This window comes from Perognathus longimembris, chromosome 17, assembly GCF_023159225.1.
Source record: "Perognathus longimembris pacificus isolate PPM17 chromosome 17, ASM2315922v1, whole genome shotgun sequence".
NCBI lineage: Eukaryota > Metazoa > Chordata > Mammalia > Rodentia > Heteromyidae > Perognathus > Perognathus longimembris.
The window spans coordinates 51,582,312-51,609,448 of NC_063177.1; the positions used below are offsets into that span (position 1 = coordinate 51,582,312).

Genomic DNA, 27,137 nt, shown 5'->3' on the forward strand with positions numbered 1-27,137 from the left:
TTTTGAAGTACTCTGGAGTGACCTCCATGGGCCAAGGCTGGCCCTGAGAGCTTCTTGGGCTCAGAGAAAGGAAATGGCAGAGAGGGGTGGGCACCTGCCTCTGTGCAGGCAGGAGGTGAGCCTGACTTTACCACCGTGGACAGTGAAACTCCGCTGCGGGGCCCCGCAGTTCATCCACACTCCAGTTCAGGACTCAGTAGCTACTAGCATCAGCATCAGCCCCCTTCCCATGGACTTCTTCCTAGGTCTGGGGTTTTGTGGCTGGTGCAGGAAGCCCCTGGGGAAAGGGCTCAGCCCTTTGGTCCTTGGCTCCATCTTCCTTCCTGCAAATTCCCATCAGTGACAAACATCAGGGAGCCGCAGGACAGCTTCACTTCCTCAATCTCCTGGAGTCCCTTGGCCATATGGCATCGCCTGTGTCTTCTTTGCGGTCTGTTGGCAGGTGGGGTGCAGGAGGGGGTGTGGCAAGGACGGACACGGGAAAACTGCTCTTCCCAATTGTTCAGTCCCTCTCTCTGCTCCTGAGAGGAGGATTACATCCCATAGGGGGTTTGCCTAGCATTCTCCTCATACCTATCCAGCCTAATTATGTCGGTGTGTGCGCATGTGCGTGCGTTCATGTGTGCATGAATGCCTGTGTGTGTGTGTCTCTGTGTGTGTGTGTGTGTGTGCACCCCCCATTCTCAGCTTGGACTCATAACCTGGGCCCAGTCTCCCAGCTTCTTTTGCTCAAAGCTAGCACTCCACTCCTTGAACCACTGCTGTACTTGTGGCTTTGTTTTCTGGTAGTCTCGTGGAGATGAGAGTCTCTCAGACTTTCCTTCCTGGCCTGGCTTCAATCCTTGATCCTCAGATCTGAGATGCATGAGTAGTTAGGATGACAGGGATGAGCCACCAGCAGCGAGCTGGACACACTGCTCTTGTGGGGACTCCTCCGTCCTGTCCACAGTCCACAGGGACTCCACCCCCCCCACACACACACAACACACGTGGGCCTGACAGCAGCCCCGGCGTACACAGACAGCCAAGTGAGCACGAAACTCGAGGTTTAGATGCCAGGTCAAAACTCCTGGGCGTCGACTGACACGTGCAGCCACACCCCTGTGCGCCGTCAAAGAGCCCTAGCAAAGGGCAGAAAAGGACTTGCTGTGTGGCATGAGAGTCACAGACAGAGAGGTAGGACTTCAGTGCCTCAGACGCCATCTCCTGGTGTCCAGAAAAGAGCTAGGGCTTTAAACAAGCAATTCGAGGAGGAGGAGCTGGTGCCTTATGCCAGTAATCCTAGCAATTCAGAAGGCTGAGATGCAAGGAGGTTTGAAGCCAGTCCTGGCACACAAATTAATTAATCAATTCATTGTTTTAAAAAAGTTAACCATGGGTCCTTGAGCAGCCCCCCTGGGGAGAACTCCAGAAGGAAAGTCACAGCCTTCCTGAGGACCTTCCATCCAAACGGAGGACATTCATCCAAGACCAGGTACCCCCGAGGGGACCTGAGGCCACTGTGCTAACATGGGGGAAACAGACCCAGAGCTGGGGCTTCTGGGAGGGGCGCCCTGCAGGAGCCCCAGGATGGGAAGTGAATGGGGGGCCCCGCCCAGCGGCCAAGGCTCCGCCTCTCCCTCCCACAGGCCTTCATGCCCACCACAGGGAAGCTGGGTGCACACCAGAAAGAAATGGGGGCCTCCTGTTCTGAGAGTGTGTTGATGGGAGAGGAGGAGGGGGGAGACCTGTGAGATTCGGGGGTCAGAGGGGGTGGGGGAGGAAGCCCCGGAAGGGTGTTCTCAGCACTGGGCCCATGCTGAGTCCTTTTCACCACACTGGGATCCTCTCTATCGGCCTCCAGCTGCCCGCCCACCGTCAGCTTCCTTCATTTTCTCACGAGCCTCAGGAACAGAGTCTAAAGAAGCCAAAAAGGAAACTGCAAGAAGCAAAGCAGAAGTGGAGGCCTGGGGACCGGCCCGTCCCCAGAGGGGCCGCGGGTCCACCCGTGGCTTGGCGTGGCTGCAGGGGGAAAATGAGCCCGTGGGCCCTGGCTGTGTGGCTGCCTTTGCATCTGCTGCTTCTCTGGCTCCCAGGTGAGGGGTCTCTTCCCAGAGGGTGGGGGCAGGAGGTGGAGGGAGGGCAGGAGGGAGGGGCCGGGCTCTGGGGAGATGTCACCGGAGGCTCCCAGCCTGAGCTCTTTGTCCACACGCAGCAGTGCAGGTGCGTGTGTCCACCCTACAAGGGGGACTGGCTGAAGGGCCTCACCCCTGGGAGGGAGGGGGTGCCTCTGCCATTTGATGCACCCCAGTTGGGGGCAGGGCAGATGGGGGAAGTGGAGAGGCAGGGGGGAGGGAAGGTGTCTGGCTCCCCAGGGAAGATGTGCCAGCCTGGGTGGAGAGTGGCCAGGTGAAATCACCTGAGCACTATGTGTTTGGGGACGGTGCCTCTGGGTCACCAGTTTTGGGGTGTAAGAGGAAGGTTAGGGGCCGGGGAAAGAAGGCTTCAGTTTCTAGGAAGCAGGTCCAGCCTCGACCAATGCCTGATTGGAGTCCTTGGTGGAGGACCAGAGATCAGCTGTCCCCATGGAGGGGAGATGGGGCTGGGGGAGGGGATAGGTGGGTAGATCGAGGGGGCAAGCTTCCTGAACACAGAGGGGGAGGAGGCCCACCAAGGACAAAGCCTCCTCCCTCATCCTGGTCTCCGGGTCCTCCTTACACAGGCCCCCAAACAGTCCTGCTGTGTTGTTGGACTCCATCCTTGTTTCAGGGCTAGGAATGCAGCCTTTCTCCCACTGCTCCCCTTCTCTGTGTGCCAGACTGGGTGGGGCTTGAACTCGGAGATTCTTGCTCTTATCTGGCTCTTTTGTGTTCAAGGCTCGTGCTCTACCACTTTTACCATAGTGCTACTTATGGTATTTTCGGGGTTAATTGGAGATAAGAGTCTCATGGACTTTCCCTCCTGGGCTAGCTGTGAATGGTGATCCTCAGCTCTCAGCCTCCTGAGGACCTGGGATTCGAGCTGCGAGGCACCAGTGCCTGGCAGTCAAATAAATGCGTGCATTACCTCATGTATGTAACCTGACGCCTCTGTACATCACCTTTAGTTTTTTTGCTTTGTTTTTTTGCCAGTCCTGGGGCTCGAATGCACTACCTGAGCACTGTCCCTGGCTTCTTTTTTGCTCAAGGCTAGCACTCTACCCTTTGAGCCAAGCACTACTTCTGGCTTTTTCTATATATGTGGTGCTGAGGAATCGAACCCAGGGTTTCATGTATATGAAGCAAGCTCTCTACCACTAGGCCACATTCCCAGCCCCAACAATTTTTTTTTTTTGGCCATTTCTGGGCCTTGGACTCAGGGCCTGAGCACTGTCCCTGGCTTCTTCCCGCTCAAGGCTAGCACTCTGCCACCTGAGCCACTGCGCCCCTTCTGGCCGTTTTCCATATATGTGGTGCTGGGGAATCGAACCGAGAGCTTCATGTGTAGGAGGCAAGCACTCTTGCCACTAGGCCATATTCCCAGCCCCCAACAATTTCTTTTTAATCTAAAAAATGTACAGAACCTAAGCAGAAGCACTGTAGGCATAGCTTACAGGTACAGTACCTGCCTTTCTAGTGAAAGACTGTGAGTTCAAACCTCAACATTGCACCTCTCCAAGGTGGTAACATGAAAGAGTTCCAACCTAGGTGAGGAGAGGAAGTCACGCAGACCCCACCACCCCTGATGACAGGGCCTACGAGGGTCCCCACAAGATGGACACACAGCCATCCCTCAGCCAGGCATGAGGCCACCCCAGGCCAGCCCCAAGCTCTCTTGTCTGGCTTAATTTCCACGTCCCCCCTGGGGAGACGCCAAGCCTCTAATTGTGGGGGACACTCAGCTCTGCGCGCTGCTCCCGCCGGCGGGAGGGCAGAGCGTGTCCCGGTCGGGCTAAGCTGAGCTGGGATAGGGCTGCAGAAAACCCCACGCGTCCCCAGTCCCCCTTACGTTTACGAGAAGACACTGGACACAGAGATTTGGGGGAGCCGTCCGATGGTCTACCGGCTTCCAAAGGTTCTTTATTCAAGGGAGGGGTTTATATAACAGTAATGGTGGCAGGAAGAGGAGGGACTAACTGGGTATTAACGATTGGCTAATGAACTGTCCATCACGGTGATGTCACGGAACTTCCCACAGAGGCCAGGCCTCTTGGCCTCAATCTCCTGGCTCAGCCGGCGCCATGGTGGCACATGTGCTCTTAGATGAGTGGCGGGGCTGGTTTGGCATCTCTTCCGGTAGAATCCGGAAGGGAGTAGGAGGGGCTAATCAGCCAAGCAGCCCCAGGGTGGGAGAAGGGGCCTGTCTCTTAGGTATAGCCAGACCCCAACACTCCCTGACTGGGGGCAGCCTTAGCTTCACCGCATCCCTCTCCCAGCTGAGTGTCTGAAAATTGTTAGGGAAAATGGCAGACATAATAATGACAATCAAAAAATGAGCTAGCTGGGGGTGGAAATCCTGACTATTCAAGAAGCTGAGATCTGAGGATGGTGGTTCAAAGCCAGCCTGGGCAGGAAAGTCCATGAGACTCCTATATCCAATGAACCACCAGAAAAGTCAAAGCTGAAGCTATGGCTCAAGTGCTAGAACCATCTGTCTTGAACAAAAAAATGGCCATGGAGAGCACCTAGGTCCTGAGTTCAAGACCGGTAATGGTGTGCACACAGACACACACATAGACACACACAGAGACACAGACAGACACACACATACACAGCATGGAAGATATGAAGGAAGGGAGGAAGAGAGGGATGGAGGGAGGGAAGGAGGAAGGGAGGAAGAGGGAAAGAAAGATCTTACCTGAAAATCAAATTAAGTGCAGTGGATCTGGGCAGGCTGATATAAGTCTGGATGAAGGAGGCTTGGTGTCACTGAGCCCCTAAAGTCATAACTAGTTTGACCCACACCTTAATCAGTCCTGTGCATTGCTCTTGTCAGAAACAAAAACCCTGTCCAGTCGCCTGTAGCACATGCCTGTAAGCCTAGCTACTCAGGAGGCTGATACCTGAGGATCACGGCTCAAAGCTACCCCAGAATGGAAAGTTTTTGAGACTCTTCAATAAACCTCATCTCCAACAATCTTTATCTCCAGTAAACTACTCAAAAGAGCTGGAAGTGGTGCTAGGGCTCAAGTAGCAGAGCACTGGTCTTGAGCAAAAGAAGCTCATGAACAATGCAGGGGCCCACAGTTCAAGCACCAGGACCTGCAAAACAAAACAAATAAAGGCCGCCTGCTGGGGTCCAGCGCCCCTTCACCCTGTGGACCCCAGGGGCCTGTGGAGGCTGATGGAGGAGGGGCCGGCTTGTGTGAAAGCAGCTTGACAACGTTGGGGGCTTGAAACTGAAGGAAGGCACTGATGGGTCACACTCTTGGGGTGCAATAGTGCAAAGGGGTGATCTGGCTTAGAGCCTGTTATGGGGTTCAAGGGAGGGGATTCCCCGTCCCTCCAGGAGTCCATCACTCAGAGACAGTCTCAAGTAAAAAGATGAAAAAAGATGGATTTATTGGGGAAGTCAAAAGCAAGCCAACCGGCCTTGGGGGCTGGACTGCGTGCGTGTGCGTGTGCACTGATGTTTCCAGGTGGACGGGTCCCAGGTTTCAGAAAAACGTAACATGAAACAGGACAGAGACACAGAGACTTACTTCCGGAAGATTTCTAAGTACCAACAAACCAATTCAGCTCCAATGGCGAGCTGACTTGGGACGCCATGGGGACCAGACACACCGGAGGCGAGCATGGAGACACGTGGCATGGCGTAATAGAGCCTGAGCTGCCCTGCCCCTAAATAGGGTCAGGTCAGGGGGCAGGGTCACAGGAAGCGCCCAGTTCCAAGCACTTGACAGACAGGTTACTAAACCTATAGGCCATGTGCCCACCCCTGTCTCTTGGGATTCAGGAACACCCATGACCTGGGGATGGGACTTCCCTTCTTGTAGGAATTCAGGCTCACCCATCAAAACAAGATGCCAGATAGTACAACTCGCCTTGTGGCCTATGAAGGCCCTGGCCAGATCTGATCTCCATATTACAGAGCCCTGACACCGCCCATCTGTGAGGGCCCAGAATGGGGGCCTTGACACTGCTCATCTGTGAGGGCCCAGAATGGGGGACTTGACACTGCTCATCTGTGAGGGCCCAGAATGGGGGCCTTGACACTGCTCATCTGTGAGGGCTCAGAATGGGGGCCCCTGACCCTGCCCACCCGTGAGGGCCAAGAATCGGGGCTTGTGTGTTCCAGGCTGCTGTCTTCTGAGAGGCCCCAGCAGAGTCACGGGCACCGAGGGGGAAACCCTGAGCCTGCAGTGCTGGTATGAGGAGAAATACAAGACATATAGCAAATACTGGTGCAAAAGAACCTCCAGGCTACCAATATGTGCAGATACTGTGAAGACAAAAGGCTCAGACAGAGAAGCCAGCAGAGGCCAGGTGTCCATCCATGACCATCCTGAGAACCTCACCTTCACTGTGACCTTGAAGAACTCCTCGCTGGAGGACACAGGCTCCTACTGGTGTGGGATTCGTACACCCTGGCTTGAAGGATGGGATGACATCTTTGTGGTTGAGGTGTCTGTGTTCCCAGGTGAGTCCTCCCTTGTACCAGCACCAGGGCTGCCACAGAGGTTCAGGTGGGAGAAGCTGGAGAAGGAACCAGATCAGAGCCTGGGAGCGTGTGTGTGTGTGTGTGTGTGTGTGTGTGTGTGTGTGTGTGTGTGTGTGTGAAAGAGAGACAGAGACAGAGAGAGACAGACAGACAGGACAGACAGAGAGAAAGAAGGACAGGCCGGGAGCCAATGATGTTGACCGTGCTTGTGAAAGGGGGCGTAGACAAGTGACAGCTCAGATTTTCAGATGGACAGTCATGTCAGTAGAGCGCTGCTGGGGCTGGCTGGGCCCTAGGGGAGGTGGGGAGGTGACTAGGGCTCTAGGAGGGACCTGCCCTCCCTGACAGGACACAGCTGGGCCTGTGTGCGGTGGGGCAATGTCTGCATCCTGTTGGGAAATGATCACGGGGCCAAGAGGGGACTGGGGAGGCTCTGGTCCAGGTTTCCATCCTGCTGCATTCGGAGTGAGCACTGAATGTGAAACCAAACCGGAAACGCCTTGCTAGTGGGAGGGAATAGAGGAGATGCCAGGGTCTGAGTGGTGGCTTTTGTTTCCAGGAACCACACCAGTAGGCAAGACCTCAATAATCACAACCAGAACTCCAGCAGTTCCATCCACCATCCCAGCCAAAGACCATCCTACACAAGGACCAAGCAGCCAGGAGGACCACCACAAGGCCCAGGGCCCAGGGTAAGGCCCCTAGTCCCTGACCTCACACACCTTGAACGCCCCCTAAGTGAGCTTCCCAGATACATACACCGAGGCTCGGAGGGGTTAAACAGGCGTCTAGTTGCATGGCTTCGCGATGGAGGGCTGGGTGCAGCTCTGCCCAAACCCTGAAATCTTGGGTTCTTTTTCTAAGTAGTGGTTCCCAAATGTGGAGAGTGGCTCGCTTGCTCCATAGAGATTCTCACATCTGTTGACTGTCTTGAGAAAAATGGTTAGGATCTATTTCTAGGGTTCCCGGACTCCCTGTTCTGAGCACCACTGAGCACTGCAATGTCACCTCAGTGCTGCTACAGATCCCACAGCCCCGAGGAAGTTCCAGCTGCCCTAAGGGAAACGCAGGCCACCCCACTCCAGCTGCCTTGGATCATTCCTTAGACTCAGAACTCTCAAAGCCCAGGTTCATCAAGAAGGATACCGGAAGAGACTCAGGGTGAGGGTTAGATCCCGTACCTCTGTGGAGGGGTCAGGGGTCCTGGGACCCAAGCACTGACTGGCCAAAAGCTCCCCACTCTCCTTGGTTGGGATTTTACTCCCTGGACTGTGATTGGTTGAATGACTGGCCATGTGACTGTGATTGATGCTGACATTCAGCGCCCTTCCTTTCCCCGGAGGCGGGGCTAGTCGGAGCCCAGGTCCCATCCTTGGTCATCTCTGTCATCTCGTCACTTAGTTTCACTCAGAGGTGACCCACAAGCAAAGGCACTCCTGGTACTCGAGAATTTCCCAGCATTCAGGGCGTCTCTCGAGCAGGACCTGGGACAGAGGCCAGTCATAAAATGCAGGCCTCCAATATTCCACTTCCAGGAGAGGCCGAGGTCAGCCTGGAGTTTGTGCAGTTCTCTGTCTCTGTCTCTCTGTCTCTCTGTCTCTCTCTGTCTCTCTCTCCCCCTCTCCTCACAGCCCACCCCTCCCCCCCCTCAGGCTCCTCACACCGCTCTCCTTGTTGGTGCTCCTGCTGCTCCTGTTGGTGGGGGCCTCCCTGCTGGTCTGGAGGATACTTCAGAGACGGGTCAAAGGTGAGTTGGCTCTCTTCCTGCTCCCGTTGCTCCACGGGGGCAGAGCCTGACTGCAGGGTCTTCTCCAGTGAATCCGGACCTCAGACCACCCCACCCAGCGGGGGTCCCCAGAGCTGCTCTCCTGGCAGGAAGGTGGTGGTGGTCTAGAGGGGCCGTTTTGGCTGGGGATCTGCAGATGGCTGACTCGTGGACAGCTCCTTCCGGTTACAAGCCACTACGTAACCCCCCACATGCCCAAAATGCTGCCCTGTGGGGCAGTCAGGCCTCTGCCATGTGGTCTGTCTTTGTGTGTGTGCCAGTCCTGGGGCTTGAACTCAGGGACTGGGAGCTATCTCCAAGCTTCTTTTTGCTCAGAGCTGGCGCTCTACTACTTGAGCCACAGCTCTACTTGTGTGTGTGTGTGTGTGTGTGTGTGTGTGTGTGTGTGTGTGCATTTAATTAATTGGAGATAAGGGTCTCATGGACTTTCCTGCCCCATCTGGCTTTGCGCCACAACCCTCAGATCTCAGCCTCCTGAGTAGCAAGGATTTTAGGCGTGAGCCACGGGCACCCAGCTAAGCCCCTTCTTACAATTGCTTGTGACCTGGCCTCAGTTTCCCCTTCTGTGCTTGGTCTAAGGCTGCAGTGCCCCTCGTCCCTCCTCTCGGGCTCCTTCCGTCTGATCTCTAAGGGCTGTTGTCAGATCTCCTCCCCCCAGGGCCTTCCCTGTGTGTGGCTGGGAGCCTGCAGCACTTCCTGGGCTCCCTATGGCTTGGCTGCTCTTGCCACCTCCCTGGCAAACCTGTGTGCTCCCCTTCAGGGCCCAGCCATGACTCCGGGAGGTTTGAAAGCAGTATCTGCTGATGGGGTGTTGTTTAATAGTGCCACGCCAGCAGTACACTGGGGGGTCACACCTGTCATCCTAGCTCCTGGGAAGCTGAGATCGAAGGTTCATGGTTCAAAGGCATCCTGTGACAGGAAAGTCTGTGAGATTCTTATCTCCAATTAAAAAAGCCAGAAGGGGAACTGAGGCTCAAGTGGCAGAGCTCTGGCCTTGAGCAAAAAATCAAAGGCACAGCACCCAGGCCTTGAGTTCAAATCTCTGTTAGTGTGTGTGTGTGTGTGTGTGTGTGTGTGTGTGTGTGTGTGTGTGTGTATTAGTACCAGCACTATCCACTCTCATAAACATAGCCCCATGTCAGTAGAACATGCTAGATAAGCACAGAAACAGGACAAGTGGAGACAGGGCCTCCTTGTGATTGGCAGGTGGTTCCCAGTCATCTCCAGGGGGGACCCTTGGCCTTTCTCCCTGAGCTGAGCCTTTGGGTAGAGACTGGAGGATTCTGGGACCCTACCCCACCCCCCGAAGAAGAGGGGGGGATTCTCAGATCAGCCCTTGAGATTCTTGTACCCAAATGCAATGTAAGATTTCCAGGTAGAGATATAGGGCAAGATAGATTTACTCAGCAAGTAAAGCAAAAAGAACAGCTGCATTTTGGGGCTGCAGGCATGGCTCGAGTGATAGAACATCTGCCTCGCAAGTGCAAGGCTCTGAGTTCAATCCCCAGAACTGCCCCAAACAAAGCCAAACCAAACCAACATGCGTCCTAGGCAAGGCGCTGGGTATGGGAAGGGAGAGGGCACCACCCACGTGGGTATAGGCAGATGGAGTTGGTGCACTGAGCGTTCTCACATTAGGGGTGCCCCTGCTAGATGAAACAGCCAAGCATGGACTGGACAATCATAATCTCAGCTCCAGAGAAATTATTTTGGCTGCCCTCACTGGAAGCGATCTAATCCCCAAAGATGCTGACTCCTGACCCAGAGTTCAGCCTCCTCACCGGAGGTGCTGCCTTCAATTAGGGGGTGCTCTGCTGTTCTTCAAGGGGGTAATTTGGGTCCTTTTTTTTTTTAAAATAAAGATGTAATCTATTAATCTTGACATGCCCAGCATCCAGTGACAAGAGAAGAGAGACCTAGACAGAAATGGGGGTAGCCGTGTCAGAATTTTTATCTTGCTTTTAGATTGTGGGCTGGAATGAGAAGTGCAGGGTATTTTGTTTTGTTGTTCCAGTAGCGGGGCTCGAATTCAAGGCCTGCGTGCTGTCCCTGAGCTTCGTTCGCTCAAGACTGGTGTCCTATCACTTGGGCCACAACTGCACTTCCAGTTTTTTGGTGGTTGATTGGATATTTGAGTTCCATGGACTTTTCTGCCCCGGGCTGGCTTTGAACCACCATCCTCAGATCTCAGCCTCCTGAGTAACTAGGATGACAGGTGCGAGTCACCAGTTTTCATAGAGTTTTTTAAGGATCGGTTACAACGGATTCTCGGGGTAATTTACTATTTCATTTCATTGAGACGAGGCCTTGCTTTGTAGCCCGGGCTGGTGTCCAGCGATGAGTTCCTCCCCCGGTGCCGGTGTTACAGGCAGGTGCCACAGCACTTGGCCTCTCAGGGCCATCTTGGCCCATCGTGGCTAAGGCCTTCGGGGGCTGCACTGAGGCTGCGTGGCAGAGATGGGCTTACTCTGTCCCACAGCTGCGGAGTGGGCAGAGGTCAGGGGACGCAACCTCATGGTCACCTCTGGTGGCTTTTGGGGTGCCCTGCCTGGAAGGTCAGCCCCAGTATGACCAGACACTGGTGTGGAAGGAGAATCACTTCCTCTCTCCCTCCGCCTGCTCTGAGGCCCCCCCAAGCCTTCCTCCCTCATGTCAGCCCGCACGTGGACACGGGCCTGCCGGCACATGGGGTTCCCCCAGCCTCGGCTCTGGGAGTTCCGGGGGACCCTTGGGATGCCCTTTCACCTAGAAAGGCTCTGGATCCCCAAGTAGCCTCTGCGTGCATGTGTGCGTGTGTGCGTGTGTGTGCATGTGTGCGTGCATGCGTGCTGGTACTGGGCCTCGAACTCGGGGCCTCACAGTCTCACTTGGCTCTTTTGCTCAAGGCTAGTGCTGCATCACTTTGAGCCACGGTGCCACTCCCAGTGTTCTGGTGGTTCACTGGAGATGAGAGTCTCACGGACTTTCCTGCCTAGGCTGGCTTTGAACTGTGATCTTCAGATCTCAGCCTCCTGAGTAGCTGGGATGGCAGGCGTGAGCCACCGGCACCCAGCCGTCATTTCTCTTTTCAACCTATGGTTTTCCACTCCGTACGGAGTCCCCCTGCTAGTTAAACTATCCTTGAGGTCTCCGGAGGAGAGGCTTTCTGGAAGAAACAGAGACAGAAGAGTGGGAGCCTAGGGGTTCCTGCCTCTGCCTCTGCCTCTTCTGGGGTCTACCTCCCTCTTCTCTCGTCTCTTAGCTGGTGAACCTCCAGAGCTGTCGCAGAACCTCAGGCAGGTAAGGGGGTCGGGGTGCTGTGGTAGTGGATCCCTAGGGAGGGGTACCTGGAGATGAGGGGGGAGGGTGGTTAGACACGTGGAGGGGGGAGGGACTGGCAGCTGGCCTCACCTGGGGAGAATCCGCTGCCTAAAGAGGACTGGAGGGGGGTGGCAGGGTGGGAGAGGGGAGGGGGGGCACCCAGAGCCGGGGGGGGGGGGGGCTGGCACTGTCTGCAGAGAAGCAGGGGCTGGGCCAGGGACCCCAGGACACCTCCTGTCCACCCCACCATAGGCCGCCGAGCGCAGCGAGCCCCAGTACGCCAACCTGCAGCTGCACAGCTTGGGCGCGCGGGAAGGGCGGGCAGCCCCGCGGCAGGCGGAGGTGGAATACAGCACCGTGGTGAGTGGGAGCCGGGCCCGGGCGCCAGGACCCTGGGCTGTGTGGGCTGGTGCCACGTGGGAGGTGGGAAGGGGCCACGGGGTGGCAGAGCCTGGTCCAGGCCCCGCCACCCAGAAGGGCCAGCGTGGAGGCTCTTGGAAGAGCTTGGGGCCCTTGTATACATCTCTACCATGACCCCAAGGCTAAAGGTCGTGACCTCCCGCGTGGCTCCCTAGATCTCTGCGCTCTACTCTGCTTCTTAGATTTCTGCCCACAAGCCGGTGTGGCCCGCAGGGCCACTTGAAATGGGATAACGGGGTGGGGTGTGAGCGGGAGGTTCGAGCAAGGCTGGGGAGAGACATCGTCACACAAGTGGGGTGGGGGGTGGGGACTCCAGGCCCTGACCCACCCCCTGCCAGGCCTGAAAGAAGAAAAGCTCTTCTCAGGCATGCTGAGGGACTCCACGGAGGACCCCATGGTAGAGGCTGGGTGATGGACACCATTACTGGACTCATCTCCCCGTCTAGTCTGGGTCTTCTCCATGTACGGGAATTAGGGCACCGTGTCCTGAGCCACTCAGGGTCCAGAAAGCCACGTTTCCCCCCCCCCCCCCCGCCCCGACCTGTCACCTTGCCTGTTGGGGGCAGGGCATGGGCTGAGAGCCCAGCACCCCACTTTTACCCCCAGGGTCTTGGAGCCACTGGCTGTGGCTAGTTCTCAGATGGTCACATGTCTTCAGACAGGGCCACGAGTCTGCAGGCCCCATTCCTTCCTTCAGTCATGTGCCTTCCTGTCCTCCAGGCCTCTGGGACCAGCCTGAGCCGGGTTTGGTGACTAATGACGGGGAAGTGGATGGAGGCAGGGTCCTCACTTCCACCGGGCCCCCCTGGAGATAGGACACGGCCTGCCCCCCACACTGGGATCTAACCAGAGCTGCACCTCCGCAGGCCCCGCCGCCCGCTGCGCTCTTCCTAGAGCCCCTTCCGAGTCCTCAGCAGGGGGACCGCGACGTGACATTGTCAGGGCACACCACAAAGGGAAGCCCCACCAATGCTGCCACACTCCCCAGGCCTCAGTTTCCTTGTAGAATGGACGTGGGGGCCTTAGGGACACCCCCACCCCAGGCCCAGGTGGAGAGGAGGAGATGGGCAGGCAGGAGCACAAGCCCCCAGTCCTGGAAAGAACATGAGGTCGGGGTGCTGGGGTGGCTGGGGTGGCTGGAACCCCCCGCCCCGCCATGAGGCCTCCCCGGGCTGCCCTCCCCTGTTCCCCCCTTCCTGAGCCCGTGCTCTCCCCCTGCAGGTACTCCCCACCAAGGGAGAAGAAGACCTTCACTATAGCTCAGTGGTGTTTAACGCGCAGAAGCAGGATTCGAATGTGGGGAGGCCCCAGGAGGAAGCAGAGTACAGCGTCATCCAGAAGCCCGGGAAAACCCCTAACCCTCCCCTACCACCCTCTTAGCTGCTCCCCTTCCTCCTGTCGTCTCTGGGTTCCTGGGGTCCCCCTAGGAGGCTCCTCCTGTGGGTCACTGAGGCTGGCTCTGCAGGGACAGCAGGAAGCCCTCCCTCCCTTCCTCCCTCCCTCCCTCCCTTCCTTCCTTCCTACCAGTCCTGGGGCTTGAACTCTGAGCCTGGGCGCTGTCCCTGGGCCTCTTTTGTGCTCGAGGCTACCTCTCTGCCACTTCTGGATTGTTCTGAATACTTCATTGGAGTTAAGAGTCTCAGGGACTTTCCTGGCCAGGCTGGCTTTGAACCACCGTTCTCGGACCTCAGTCCGTGAGTGGCTAGGATGACAGGCGGGAGCCAGCGGTGGCTGGCTGGCTCCTCCCCCTCCGTCTCTGCTTCATCCCAGCGCAGTCCGTGCAGCTCCAGGGAATAGCGAGGCTTACAGACAGCCCTGTGAATCTCAGCCCCCTAGAAGGTTCTGCGATGGCTGGGGAAGGAGGAGAACAGACAGCAGAGCCCGGAATATGCAGAGGGACAGGAGAACCCCCCCGGGGGGGGCACTAAGTCTCGGCTCCCTCCCACCCATCAGGACACAGGCCTAGAAAGAACAGCCTGGCCCATGGCTCCAACAGCTTTCGGCAAGCTCCTCTGGCCGCTTCGATTTATTTTTATCTTTATTTTATTTTTTGACGTCACAGAGTGAACTCAAGTTCAGGTCATCTTCTAAAAGAGAGAATAAAAAAGTTATTTAAGGGGCTGGGAATCTGGCCTAGTGGCAAGAGTGCTCGCCTCGTATACATGAAGCCCTGGGTTCGATTCCCCAGCACCACATATATAGAAAATGGCCAGAGGTGGCGCCGTGGCTCAAGTGGTAGAGTGCTAGCCTTGAGCAAAAAAGAAGCCAGGGACAGTGCTCAGGCCCTGAGTTCAAGACCCATGACTGGCAAAAAAAAAAGAAATTATTTAAACGATGCCTGCTACATTCACCCAACCCCACAGTATATGAAGCGCCAGGCGTTGATGGCCGGTGAGCACAAAGGAGCTTAGAGGACTCAAGGGCTTGGGGATGGGAGGTGTCATCGCTGGGTAAGAAAAGGTGGGTCACGGTGACAGCTGCTCAGTCTCCAGTGGGAAAACTCAGTGGTTTGCTTGAGTAGAGATTTTAAAATTGGAAGCAAATAAAGAACCAGGCTGTCACTGCTTAAAACCTACATTTACCACCCTCTCCGCTTGAAAAGAGTATTCTTTTAACTCGTGTGTGTGTGTGTGTGTGTGTGTGTGTGTGTGTGTGTGTGCCAGCACTGAGACTTGAACTCAAGGCCTTGGAGTCGCCCCTTAGCTTATTCTCCCAAGCACTCTACCACCTGAGCCACACCTCCACGTCTGGCTTTTTGCTGGTAAACCAAGAGTCGAGTCTCATGGACTTTCCTGCCTGCGCTGGCTTTCAACCTCAGTCCTCAGATCTCAGCCTCCTGAGTGGCAAGGATGACAGGCGGGAGCCACCAGCGCCAGCCCTGTAATTCTTCATACATTTGCAGGAAGGATAAAATGTGACAAAGCAAAACATCCACACAGCAGCTGTCACAAACTCAATTATTACAGAATACTGGACCACATAGTGAACCCCTATCTCAAAACAAAGAAGGCAAAGGGGAGAAAAAGAAGAACGGCCTCAAGCCTGCGTCTCTGTGTTTCGCTCTCACACATCCGTAGTTTACTGTGCAAACTCAAGACCCAACCACAGGGACTGGGCTGGCACACGTTGCCCCCGTGTGACCACAAGTGGAACTGCACACCCCTGGATCCCAAACCGGCCAAGGGTCCTTGCACTTCTGTCAGGCTGTCTTCCTTTTCCCCGTTGCTCTCCCATTGGTCTTAGGCTGTCACACATTCACCCACAATCAGAGGCCGTCAGCACGGCCCTGAAGCCCAGGCTGAGGGCCAGCCCTAGGCGGGAAGGGCCGGGCCTGCTTTTCAGGTCCTCAGACAGTTTCATGGTAGCTAAGAGCCGGTCCTTGAGTCTTCCTCCCTCCCTTCCCTCCTCCTTTTCTTCTTCCTTTCTTTTTTAATTCCTTTATTCTCTCTTCCCTCCCTCCCCCTCCCCCTTCCCTTCTTTCCTTCCTCTCGCCTTCCCTTCAGCAGTCGGCAGTGGGGACACCATGCAGAAAGAGCTTCAGGGGGCTGGGGATATAGCCTAGTGGCAAGAGTGCCTGCCTCGGATACACGAGGCCCTAGGTTCGATTCCCCAGCACCACATATACAGAAAACGGCCAGAAGCGGCGCTGTGGCTCAAGTGGCAGAGTGCTAGCCTTGAGCGGGAAGAAGCCAGGGACAGTGCTCAGGCCCTGAGTCCAAGGCCCAGGACTGGCCAAAAAAAAAAACAAAAAAAAAGAGAAAGAGCTTCAGGTTACAACGGTATGTCATAACTTTCAACAGGAGGCCACGCGCTGGGGTCCAGGAGCAGAGGAAGGGACACACACACACACACACACACACACACACACACACACACACACGCATCCCGCTACAGGAGGGCCACTGGGCGTCAGGGACGCTTTCTGAACTTGGCACTCAGATGAGGGGGAGTCTCACAAGGGAAGAGTGAATGAGCCCCAAAACACCAGGAAGGTACCCAGCAAGCCAAGAGGATGGGCGCAAGGGAAGAGAGCTGGCTCCCATCCCCCTACCACCCCCCACCCAGCAGAGAAAAGAAGCTGAAAGCCAAGGCCAGCCACACAGGGCCTTAGAGCTCAGAAGCATGGAAGTGTTATTATTAGTACTAAGAACGACAGGAGAAAGCCTATTCACTGTAGGAAAGTTAGAGAAAACCAGGTACTGGTGGCTCATACTGGTGCCTGTCATTCTAGCTACTCACAAGACTGAGATCTGAGGATGGAGGTTCAAAACCAGCACTGGCAGGAAAATCTGTAAGACTGTTATCTCCAGTAAACTACTCAGGAAAAGCCAGAAGTGACGCTGTGGCTCAAGTGGTAGAGTGCTAGCATTGTACAAAAGAAACTCAGAGATAGTGCCTAGACTCAGAGTTCTAGCCCCAGGACCAGCAAAAGAAAATGAAAGAAAAGAAGAAAAATTAGAGAACAAAGACAAATAGACCATTAAAATGTTTTATTTAAAAAAAAACAACATTATTGTAAATGTGATGTATGGAGGAGTTCCAGTTACATGTCAGGTAATGAGGTATACTTCTTTTTGAACAGTGTCACCCTCTCCCTCATTTCCCCCCAGTTTTTCCACTCCTGGTCCCCAGGATATTACACATTTTACATGCTTGTAATCCCTGTACGATCAAGATTCAAGGCCAGCTTGGGCCAAAACTAAGATTCTGCCGGATGCTGGTGGCTCACGCTTCTAATCCCGGCTACTCAGGAGGATGAGATCTGAGAATCACAGTTCAAAATGAGCCTGGGCAGGAGAGTCTGTGAGACTCCAATTAACCACCTGAAAACCAGCGGTGGCACGGAGAGCTAGCCTTGAGCAACAAAAACTCGGGGACAGTGTTCAGGCCCTGAGTTCAAGCCCCACAATGGACAAAAATAAAAAAGAAGACCCCATCTTAACCAATAAGCCAGGCATCGGTGGTGAACACCTGTCACCCCAGCTCTGTGAGAGGCATCAGGAGAAGGGTCTCCATTTGAAGTCCGGGTAAAGCAAAGCACGAGGCTCCACTGGAAAAGTAACCAAGAACGCCTGCCTAGGAAGAACAAGGCTCTTGGCTAACCTTTGGGTGGGATTGTTTTCTTGCAGTAGTCATTGTACACACTGTTGGGTATTTTGGGGATCCCCAGCCTCTAGCAGCTGTCAGAGGTTACGCCCATATAGACACCAATTGTGACAGCCAGAAATGCCCTCAGCCATTGCCAGATGTGGAGCAGAAACCACTGGAGGGTGTGTGGTGTAGACTTGTGAAGGAAAACCTGAGGAGCAGCACGGCTCTGTCCTTCTCAACTCCCTCCGTCCCAGCCTCAGGGCCACTTCTAATGCAATTGCTTATCCTTCTCTCAGAGACAGCCCTCCCCGTCAACCACACCCATTTACTTTCTTCTAGCCAGTCCTGGGACTGGAACTTAGGACCTTGGGGCCTGGGCGCTGTCCCTGAGCTTCTTTTGCTCCAGGCCAGAGTTCTACCCGTTGAGCCACAGCCCCACGTCTGGCTTTTTCTGAGTAGTTTATTGGAGGAAGAGTCTCACCACTTGCTTTCCTGCCCGGGCTGGCTTTGAGAGGTCATCCTCAGATCTCAGCCTCCCGGGCAGCTAGGGTTACAGGTGTGAGCTACTGGCTCCAGGCTTACACCCACTTTCTAAAATCAGTTCCTCCCCACTTACTTAGCATCTGTTTACTGGCTGTGTACAAGGATGCCCTCAGCCTGGGACGAAGAAGTAAACAAGCCAAGTTCCTTCTCCACAGGCCTCCTCTTCCTCCTCTCTCTTTCTTTCCCCCTCCCCTGTCTCTTCCTCCTCCTCCTCCCCCTTCCTCCTCCTCTTCCTCCTCTCTTGTCACCCAAAACAAAGGTTTGTTGGTAACTACCAAACAGTATATATATATATATATATATATATATATATATATATATATATATATATCCACATCCACACAATAGAATATTATTCAGCCTTCAAAAAGGGGAAATTCTGTCATATGTTAGGAGATAGATGACTCTTAAGGACATGGGGTTAAGCAAAGCAAACGAGCCACAGAAGGACAAGTAATGCATCATTCTGTTTATGTGCAATGTTTAGCAGAAGTCAACAAACTCCTAGAAGCAAAAAAGTAAATTGGTGGTAGCCAGGGGCTCAGTCAAGTGAGGGAAGGAGCTTGAGAAAGTTTAGAGTTTGAAAAACATGCTAGAGAAAGTTCTAGAGGTCTGCTTCAGTGTGCCTATCATGAACCGTTTTTAAGGTACAAGGAAAGCTTTGCTAAACAGGAAGATTTCATGTTAAGCATTAAAAAAAAACAAAACCCAGCAACAACAAAAACCCCTCAGTTAAAAGAAGAAGCCCATGATAAGAGGCCCCCCCTCCCCCGGCTGTCGACACTTTTGGGGTATGTGCTACCCGGCTTCTGTTGCCCCTGAACTGGGCCCGCACTTCCTCTCTGGGGCAGCTGCGCAGAAGGGCTCTTCCCTTAGGAACTGTGGGTGACAATGTGTGCTAAAACCAGTGTGGATGAGTTCTGGAATGCAGGTAGTCAGAACTCTGTGTGTGTGTGTGTGTGTGTGTGTGTGTGTGTGTGTGTGTGTGTGTGTTGATCCTGGGCTGGAAGTCGGGGCCTGGTCGCTGTCTCTGAGCTGTTTTGCTCAAGGCTAGTCCTCTACTGCTTAAACCGGGGCTCTGCTTCTGGCTTTTTGGTGGTCCATTGGAGATCAGAGTCTCTTGGGGTTTCCTGCGCCGCCGGCTGGCTCCCCGACTCCTGAGGCGCTGGGGTTACAGGCAGGAGCCACCAGTGCCCAGCAGGAAGCCTGCTTTCCGGGCTGCCTGACCGGCAGGGCATGAAGCACCCTCGGCAAGTGTGTCATTTTGTGGTGAGATGCTTACTAACAAAGTTCCACGGCCCAGTTTTAACCACCGATGGTAGTGACTTACAATCTCAAGTTCGTTTAAAACATCATTTGAAAGAGAGGATGCCGGTTCCCTGGGGCAGTTCTCCTTGCTCCCCCAGGCAGCTCTCCAGGTTCAGCAGGTCTTGGGGAGAGGCTCTGTCCCTCAGGAAGCCCCGGGGGAGGAGGGAGGACTGAGCTGAGCTGGTCTTGGGAACAACACCCAATCCTTGCCCAGAACCAGCAACTCACCCCAAACACAGAAGAGGAGGAGTTTACCACTGCCAGAGACTCACAGCCACCAAAACCCTAATAGTTAGCGTAAGGAAAAACCATGATTTTAAAAAACACACCGTTAGAGGCAGGTCTTAGTGGCTCACATCTGTAAGCCCAGCTACCCAGGAGGCTGAGATCTGAGGATCACAGTTTGAAGCCAGCCCAGGCAGGAAAGTCTACAAGACACTTCTGTGTAAGCACCAAAAAGCCACAAGGGAGGAGGCTGTGACTCAAGTGGTAGAGTAAAACCCTCGAGGAAAAACAAACAAAAAAGAACGGAAGGACAGCAATTCTGGCCCAGAGTTCAAGTCCCAGGACCAGCACACAAAACAAACAAATGGAAAACCATGGGTGGGGTGCTCAGGCGAGCAGAGGAGGGGCGGCTCTACCCTTCTGTCCAGCGGGGACCCCAATCCACCGTCCCAGCAGCCTGGATCCGAAGACACGGGCGGGAAGTGCTCGATGCCCGCGTCCTGTCGTCTCCGTGGGGTCTGAGTGGAGACCCAGCTTTCTGTAAAGCTGGGAGCTGGCCCGGGCCGGCTTATCTCTGCCCTCTGAGAACTTGGGGGGGTGCTTCTCCCAGGCTTCCTCTGGATTCGGGGTCCAGGTGGGAAGGCTGCGCGCTTCTGTCTTTGGTCAGAAATTCAGAGTTCCAGTTCCCGCGGCGAGCTGTCCCCACGGCTCCTGAGGGAGCCTCCAAGTCCCCCTTCAACCAGAAGACGGTGCCATCTGAGGGAACCTCCGAGCCCCCCTTGAACCAGAGGACGGCGCCAGCCACGACCAGCAAGATGGGCACCTTCACAAACACCAGGAGCATGTAGTAGGACCTGGGGGAGATGTGACCATCAGAGCCCAGGGCACCTCCATACCTGCCGCCCTCAGCCATTTCAGCCCAGCCGAGAACCCCGGCCCAGAGCCCCACCTTCAAGACACCCCCGCCCTCCAGGAACCTCTTCTCACCATCCCCCATGGGGGCAGGAGACAGGACCCCATGACTCACCTACTGTACAATCCAAACGACACCTCGGAATTGCTGTGTGCGGTTGTTCGGACCAGTGGTTTGGAGTCCGTGGTGCTCCCTTCCTCTGGCAGAGGCAGAGTTGGGCCCCAGTTATTAAACAGTCACACGTGGCTCACATTGCCACCCTCACCCCGCCGGCCCCCCACGCAAGACCAGCCTTCCTGTGGCCCAAGCAACGGTTGTCTCTTTGACTACTGTGCCCAGGCTTCAGGGGTATCGTCGGGTTCTCAATACAGCCATTGTGCCATCATTCTCAAGTGTGCCAAAGAAATAGTAACGTTGTGGGGTGTGTGTGTGTGTGTGCGTGCGTGTGTGTGTGTGCCAGTACTTGGGGCTTGAACTCAGGACCTTGTGCTCTCACTTAGCTTTTTGTTTGTTTGTTTTAAATCAAGGCTGGCGCTCTACCACTTGAGCCACACCTCTACTCTTGGGTTTTACTGGTTCGTTGGAAATAGGAATCTTCCAGGCTTTCCTGCCAGGCTAGCTTCAAACTGTGATCCTCCTATCTGAGCCTCCGGAGTAGCTAGGATGACAGACAGGAGCCACCGAACGCGGCTCCTTGGAAAGTCTTGCTGGAGTGTCTCTTTCCAGATGCCACTTTACTCTGGCGTCTCTCTGCTTCAGATCCTAGCAACACAAGGGCTTTGGGGAATGTCAGTGTTGGGGCTCTGCCTACCTGTGTGGACTCTGGGCTGAGGACCTGCTGGGCGGAAGTGAAGAACGTTGCTTCCAGGCCCCAGCCACTGCAGAGGGAAGGTCCCAGAGCCCTTCAATGGGGTTGAGGCAGGACAGAGGAGCCGGGGCAGCCGGAGAGGAGCGCAGATGCCTTCCTTTCGCATGCACCCACTTATTACACCTCCCCTGGTCTCTCACCTGCCCCTGGCTCATCTTCTGCAACCAGGGAGAGCAGAAGCCAGTGCTCAAGAGAGGAGAGGCACCGTGCCAGGGACACTCTGCAGAGGGATTGGACACCGAGGCCCTGGGCTAGCCCAGCCCTTCAGGACCCCAGAGTATGACAGGTTCTTAAAGTAAGTTCTAGAAACTGGCTGCTTCCCAGACTGCTGCCCCAAGACCATCCAAGGCCACCCAGGGCTCCAGTGGGAGGATGTAAAGAGCCCGGGCTATGGAGCCCCAGGATGGCAGGGCTGAACTCTGGAGCACCCAGGATGAGGTCTGGGCCCTGCCTCCACCCCTATACCTGATCCTCCATGCGTCCACTAGGAGAGACCGCAGGGGATTGTGGTGACTGGGCCTGGCCTTCTGCTCTCCCTTATCTCTCTCTACCTCCCTCTCCCCTGTCTGTCTGTCTGCTTCAAAGGCTCTCTCCCTTGAGGAAGAAGAGGAAGAACTTTGCATCCCGAGTGCCAGCACCTCCTGGTACCGACGAGAATGTTCTTACCCGGGCCAACAGTCACTGTAATGCGTATCCCCAGGTCTGTTCCAGTTCTCTGGATCCCACACCAGTACGTGTCTGCGTCCTCGCGCCTGAGCCTCTCCATGGTCACCGTGAACCAGCAGTTGCTCTGATCGTCCCTGATGGACACCCGCTCGTTCTTCTTTTCCTCCTCTGACCCCCTGGTTCGAACGAGAATCTGGCAGGTGTGCCAGGTTCTGCCCCGACACCACCACTTATTATAGGCTTTCCATCTCGGGTCGTAGCGACACTGGATAGTCACTGACCCCTCCTCCGAGCCTCTCACAGACCCTGGGCCTTGAATGGCCAGACAGCCTGGAAAAGAAAATTCAAGACAAAGTTGCTGCTGCCCTGGGCCAGGCCCGTGTCCAGGGACTGGAGGAGAGGCCCAGACACTGCAGCCCCCCCCAATACCACCTGCTCTGGGGCACAGGCCCCTCGGGCACAGTGTCCCGGCCTCCCCAGGCCTTGCCCCCCCCCGACCCTGGGGGTCTGATTGCAGCATGTGACGACAATGGTTTGGGGCCAACTTCTCCTTGTCCTCTCAATGCTATATCCTCTCTGCCCTCTTTTCTGAGCATTCCGTCTCCAAGTGATTCTTCTCTTCCTCTTGCTTTAAATCTGGGGCTGACAGGGGGTTGTTGGTAAGTTCTTGACAAGCAGCTCTCTTTAGTTTAGCACAGCTGGCCATTCCTGTGGTGTAGACGCTTCCATCTGGTTGTTTCGATGATGTCGGGGGACGTGAAGATGTAATGTCCACGTGGGCTCGGTGAGTCGGCATGAGCCAGCTCCACACGCCCCCCCAGGGGAGACCCAGGGCCTTCCTCCCTCCTCGTCCTGTCCTCGTCCACCCCTCCTCCTCTCCCCCCTCCTCTTCCTCCTCCTTCTTCATTCAAGGCTGGTGCTCTACCACTTGAGTCACACTTCTACTTCTGGATTCTTGGTTAATTGAAGATAAGAGTCTCCTGGATTTCCTTTCCCAGGCCAACTTCAAACTGGGATTCTCAGACCTCAGCCTCCGGAGTAGCTCTCGCACTTTCTTCTCCTCTGGTATTATATGACCCCCACAGAGAGTGTCGTTCTGTTCCCCTGGTTTCAATGATTGGCTGACTCCTGGTGATCCCATGGCCATATTTGTAGCTCAGATTCTTCCCTTAGCTTCAGGCTACTCTTTCCAGATACACACCGGATCTACGCTTCGATGGATTTCTCTGTCTAGTGGGGACCGAGCAACAAGGCCTGATGGCGGCTGACAGGTAGAGAGAGCGGAAGTTGGTGCTGCTGGCCTGACTAAATACAGATGTGCCCTGATTGCTCATTCCTCGGTCACACGGAAGTGGACAAAGGTGTAGAGAACCACACTGGAAGAGTCTCTGGACTGTCTCCTGGCCTCAGGCTGAGGCTGGGCTCTCTGTGCTGTGGAGCAGGTCTGTGGTCAACAGAAGGATCCTCTGCGGATACCGATGTGGAAGCTACCTGAACCGGGAACACCGTCCCCCCCCCCACCCGGCGGGGCGGGGGGCCCGGGGGAAGCGACTCTCTGCAGATCTAAATGAAGGCTTTGAGACAAAGATATTGTCCTGGAAAGTCCCGTGGAGCCTTATGAGTGAGAGAAGGTTGAGAGTGAGGTTAAAGGGGCTGGGGATATAGCCTAGTGGCAAGAGTGCCTGCCTCGGATACACGAGGCCCTAGGTTCGATTCCCCAGCACCACATATACAGAAAACGGCCAGAAGCGGCACTGTGGCTCAAGTGGCAGAGTGCTAGCCTTGAGCGGGAAGAAGCCAGGGACAGTGCTCAGGCCCTGAGTCCAAGGCCAGGACTGGCCAAAAAAAGAGAGTGAGGTTGAAGATGGAGGAGGGGGCCACAAGCCAAGTGAAGCAAATAACTTCTGGGAAAGGAAAGGGGAAATACTGCCCCCTCGAGCTGCCAGAAAGCATACAGTCTTGACTTCAGCCTGCTTACCATCCCCGTCTTCAGCCCACAACATTAATGAATTTGTTCTAAGCCGCCAAGTGCGTGGTAATCCGTTGCAGCAGCGGATGGAAACTAGTGCTCAAGTGCTCGAGTAGCAGAACTGACCTTGTGCTTTTTGGCTAACGACTCCATCCCTCCTCTCCTCTCCTTCACCCTCCACAGCCGAGGGACTGGTTGTCAGCCCCCCCAGAACCGCCTCTGCCGTCACGGCCCAGGGGGTCAGCACCCCAGAGCGGGGGGAAAAAGTGACTGCTCTGCGCACAGAAAGACCAAGCGTGGTTGGGAAACCCTGCGAGTTGCTCAGCCTCCCTGAGTCTTACTTCCTTATTTGCAAGATGACCCCTCCATCTTCTGTCTCACACGGGCTGTCAGAAGGGCCTGGACACATCGTGCCCATTCCAGTCATCTGGGAGCGACTTTCTCGGTGACAGCCCTTGTCCTGTTCCCGGGTGGCAACGGCAGCACCCGGAGAAGTCTAGAGTGTCCTCGATCTCTCCGTATCGCTGCTGGAGTTGGACACAAGACTGCCACCCCTGTCAGCCGCCCCAGCCACCCGCACACAGGGCTTTCCAGTCACCTCACGCTGCCGCAGTGAGATCCGAATTCCTTCCATTTAGCATCCAAGTCTTCTTGGAAGCTGGGTTTCACACCGCTCCCCGCCACCCTCTGCCCCTGGTTCTAGACTCGAAGTCATCTCTACTCTTTTCTTCCCCTGTTCCTGATGGTCTCTTCCAGAATGCTGTACGTTCTCCTCTCTGGAAAGCCCTCCTTCCATACCTGCCCTCCCCTTGGCCCCCTTCCCCACCTCCTTCATTGCCCAGACTTTTTTTTTTTTGGTGGGGGCAGAAGGGAAGCAGGGATTGTCATAAAGTCAGAGTCTGGATGCTGTCCTTAGCTTTTTCTGCTCAAGGCAGGTGCTGTGCCACTTGCCACTTCTGGCTTCTTGGTGGTTCACTGCACATCAGAGACGTTACTGCCTAGGGTGGCTTTGGATTACGGTCCTCAGATCTCAGCTTCCTGAGTAGCTATTGATTCCCGGCGCGAGCCACCAGCCCAGACTTCAGAGCATCGTTCTGTTCTCCCTCCCAGAGCTGCTTCCTCCTCACGCTCCGCTGCCCTTCACTGGAAGCTGAGGGGGTGGGGGCTGATATTTTGCGTCAGCTGTCTGTGTTCTGGTGTTCCTTATTAGGATGCTTATTCACAAAGAACAGATTCTGTGTGTGTGTGTGTGTGTGTGTGTGTGTGTGTGTGTGTGTGTGTGTGTATGCTGGTCCTGGGTCTTGAACTATGGGCCTGAGAGCTGCCCCTGAGCTCTTGTGCCCAAGGCTAGTGCTCTATCGCTTGAGCCACAGCTCCACTTCTGGCTCTTTTTTTTATTTTGGTAATTTAGTAGACATAAGAGTCTCACAGACGTTCTTGCCCAGGCTGGCTTTGAACAGTGATCCTCAGATCTCAGCCTCCTGTGTAGCTGGGATTAGAGGCATGAGCCACTGGCACCCAGCTGCAGAAATTCTCTGCTTATTTCCCCTCTGTCTTCCTACACTTAGTCCTAGCAACAAAGTTATCCACAGTGTTTTGGCAAGAAGCTTGTCATCATGATCACAGCTGTGATCATTTCAAACCTAAGACAAGAGTCTCTACCCTGACTGACAATGCAGTCCCCATGTCACGGTCAACATTCAAAAACCCCAGCTGTCACTAACGGGGATTTGGACTGATACTAAAGGGTGCGCTTGGATTGTGTTAAACATGTTTGCTATGCCATTAACTGATAAAACAACACAGAAAAATATCTTAAAGATAGACACAGGTGTCCATTAGGAGAAGGGTTGCTAAGAGAGAGACGGCCACTCTATAACCAGACCTGAGCTTTTTCACTCAAGGAAGGCGAGCGCTCTACTACTTGAGCCACAGCCCCACTTCCGGCTATTTGACATTAGAGTCTCCCAGGCTTACCTGCCTGCGCTGCCTTCAAACCTTGAGCCTCAGACCTCAGCCTACAGAGTAGCTGGGATGACAGGCGTGAGCCACCAGCGCCCAGCTCAGTTTTTCACATTTTGTGACTGAAATAAATACTGTTCTCTGAAATCGCGTCAGTCCTTCAGGGAGGGTTGCCGCGTGTACAAAATCCTTGCACCAATAGTCTCGATGACACAAAACCGCAGGCTCCTTAGTGTGAGAGCTTGTGCGTGTGCCTGAATGCATACGTGAACAAATGTGTGACCCAGGAGCCGTGGATGCGGTACGACTGCAAGCCGGCATGTGTGTTGTGCATGCGTGTGTGTGTGTGTGTGTGTGTGTGTGTGTGTATACATGGGCAAATGCTCAAGCCCTGCCACAGCTCACCCAAGGCTTCCTGCTTACCCTCTAGGGGGCCTTGTGTTGGGATTAGGGAGGGAGCAGCTAGAGGTCACTGAACTCAGACACAATCCAGGGCCTGGGTGGTGCAGAAATGCATTCCCAACCTCGCATCTAACCAGTCCCCGAAGCATCCTGCACACACCGGGGCCTCCCACCATCGGTCCTTGCACGCATGTGTGTCTCTCTCCTATTAGGCCACCCCGGGCTTTCTTTCAATGGCCCGAGCCAGTTCTCTTTCCCTTTCATGTCCCGAGGGCCTGGTGCCTGCCTGTCGTGATGGAGGACCCAGTGCCCTTTGGCCAAATGGTTCAGCAGAGCCACCTGTGGCTTTCCTGGGTGACAGCTCTCCTTGAAGTCAGGACACACCTCCACCCCTGTTCCGGCAGCACCAAGTCCCCGGGCCCGAGCCGTACTCACCGGGGAGACCCAGAAGAAGCAGGGCCGGGGGCAGCCACATGGCCCTGCTGGCGCGTCCTCCTCCCCGCCCGGGCTCAGCGACAGTGGGCGGCGAGCACAGATCGCAGCCGGAGGCTGGAAGGACCGCGGGAGCCCAGGCTGGCCTCCTGTGGCGTGTCCAGGTCTCCCCCTTTGAGCTTCTGACTTGGTCACTTCCCCTTCTAGCAGGGATGTTTCCTGCTCTTGGTTATTCAGCAAAAAGAAAAAGACGTCAACCCTTGGCAGAGCTGAGAGCGGGAGAACGTCCTCGCGAGGGAGGAGGGAGGAGGCGCAGGGGCTGCAGCGAGGGAGGACGAGGAGGGGAGGGGAGGGACGAGGCGGGGGGTGGGAGGCCAGTTCCCAGATCACAGATGCCAACTCCAGAAATGCTGAGCCCCGTAGCAGCAGGGATTCCCCCAGCTCAGGTGTCAGGTGGGCCTCGTTGGGATACTTGGAGGTGCATTTGCTCAGGTGTAGAGAGTCAGGTGCGTCGGGAAGCAGACGATGGGGTCAGAGAGACAGGGACTCTCATCCATTCACAAGCTGCATCCCTGTGAGACAGTCTGCATAAGCCCACCCCCCCGAGCCTCTGCCTTTGAATCTACAAATCAGG

The 27,137-nt window shown here is 55.2% G+C and overlaps 2 protein-coding genes across 2 annotated transcripts; one reads left to right on the top strand and one right to left on the bottom strand.

The window, feature by feature from the left end:
* Nucleotides 1–1,969: 1,969 nt before the first annotated feature.
* On the top strand, nt 1,970–13,643 carry LOC125366032 (CMRF35-like molecule 8). The gene is made up of 7 exons (XM_048366419.1): nt 1,970–2,075; nt 6,256–6,597; nt 7,178–7,310; nt 8,271–8,365; nt 11,646–11,683; nt 11,957–12,064; nt 13,346–13,643. Exons 1-7 carry the CDS (start codon nt 2,015–2,017, stop codon nt 13,502–13,504), a joined length of 936 nt encoding a protein of 311 aa, XP_048222376.1. The 5' UTR covers nt 1,970–2,014; the 3' UTR covers nt 13,505–13,643.
* A 6,216-nt stretch (nt 13,644–19,859) lies between these two features.
* On the bottom strand, nt 19,860–26,565 carry LOC125366301 (CMRF35-like molecule 7). The gene is made up of 5 exons (XM_048366887.1): nt 26,507–26,565; nt 21,721–22,068; nt 20,319–20,403; nt 20,058–20,145; nt 19,860–20,012 (listed from the first exon to the last, which is right to left on the bottom strand). Exons 1-5 carry the CDS (start codon nt 26,544–26,546, stop codon nt 19,860–19,862), a joined length of 714 nt encoding a protein of 237 aa, XP_048222844.1. The 5' UTR covers nt 26,547–26,565.
* Nucleotides 26,566–27,137: the final 572 nt, after the last annotated feature.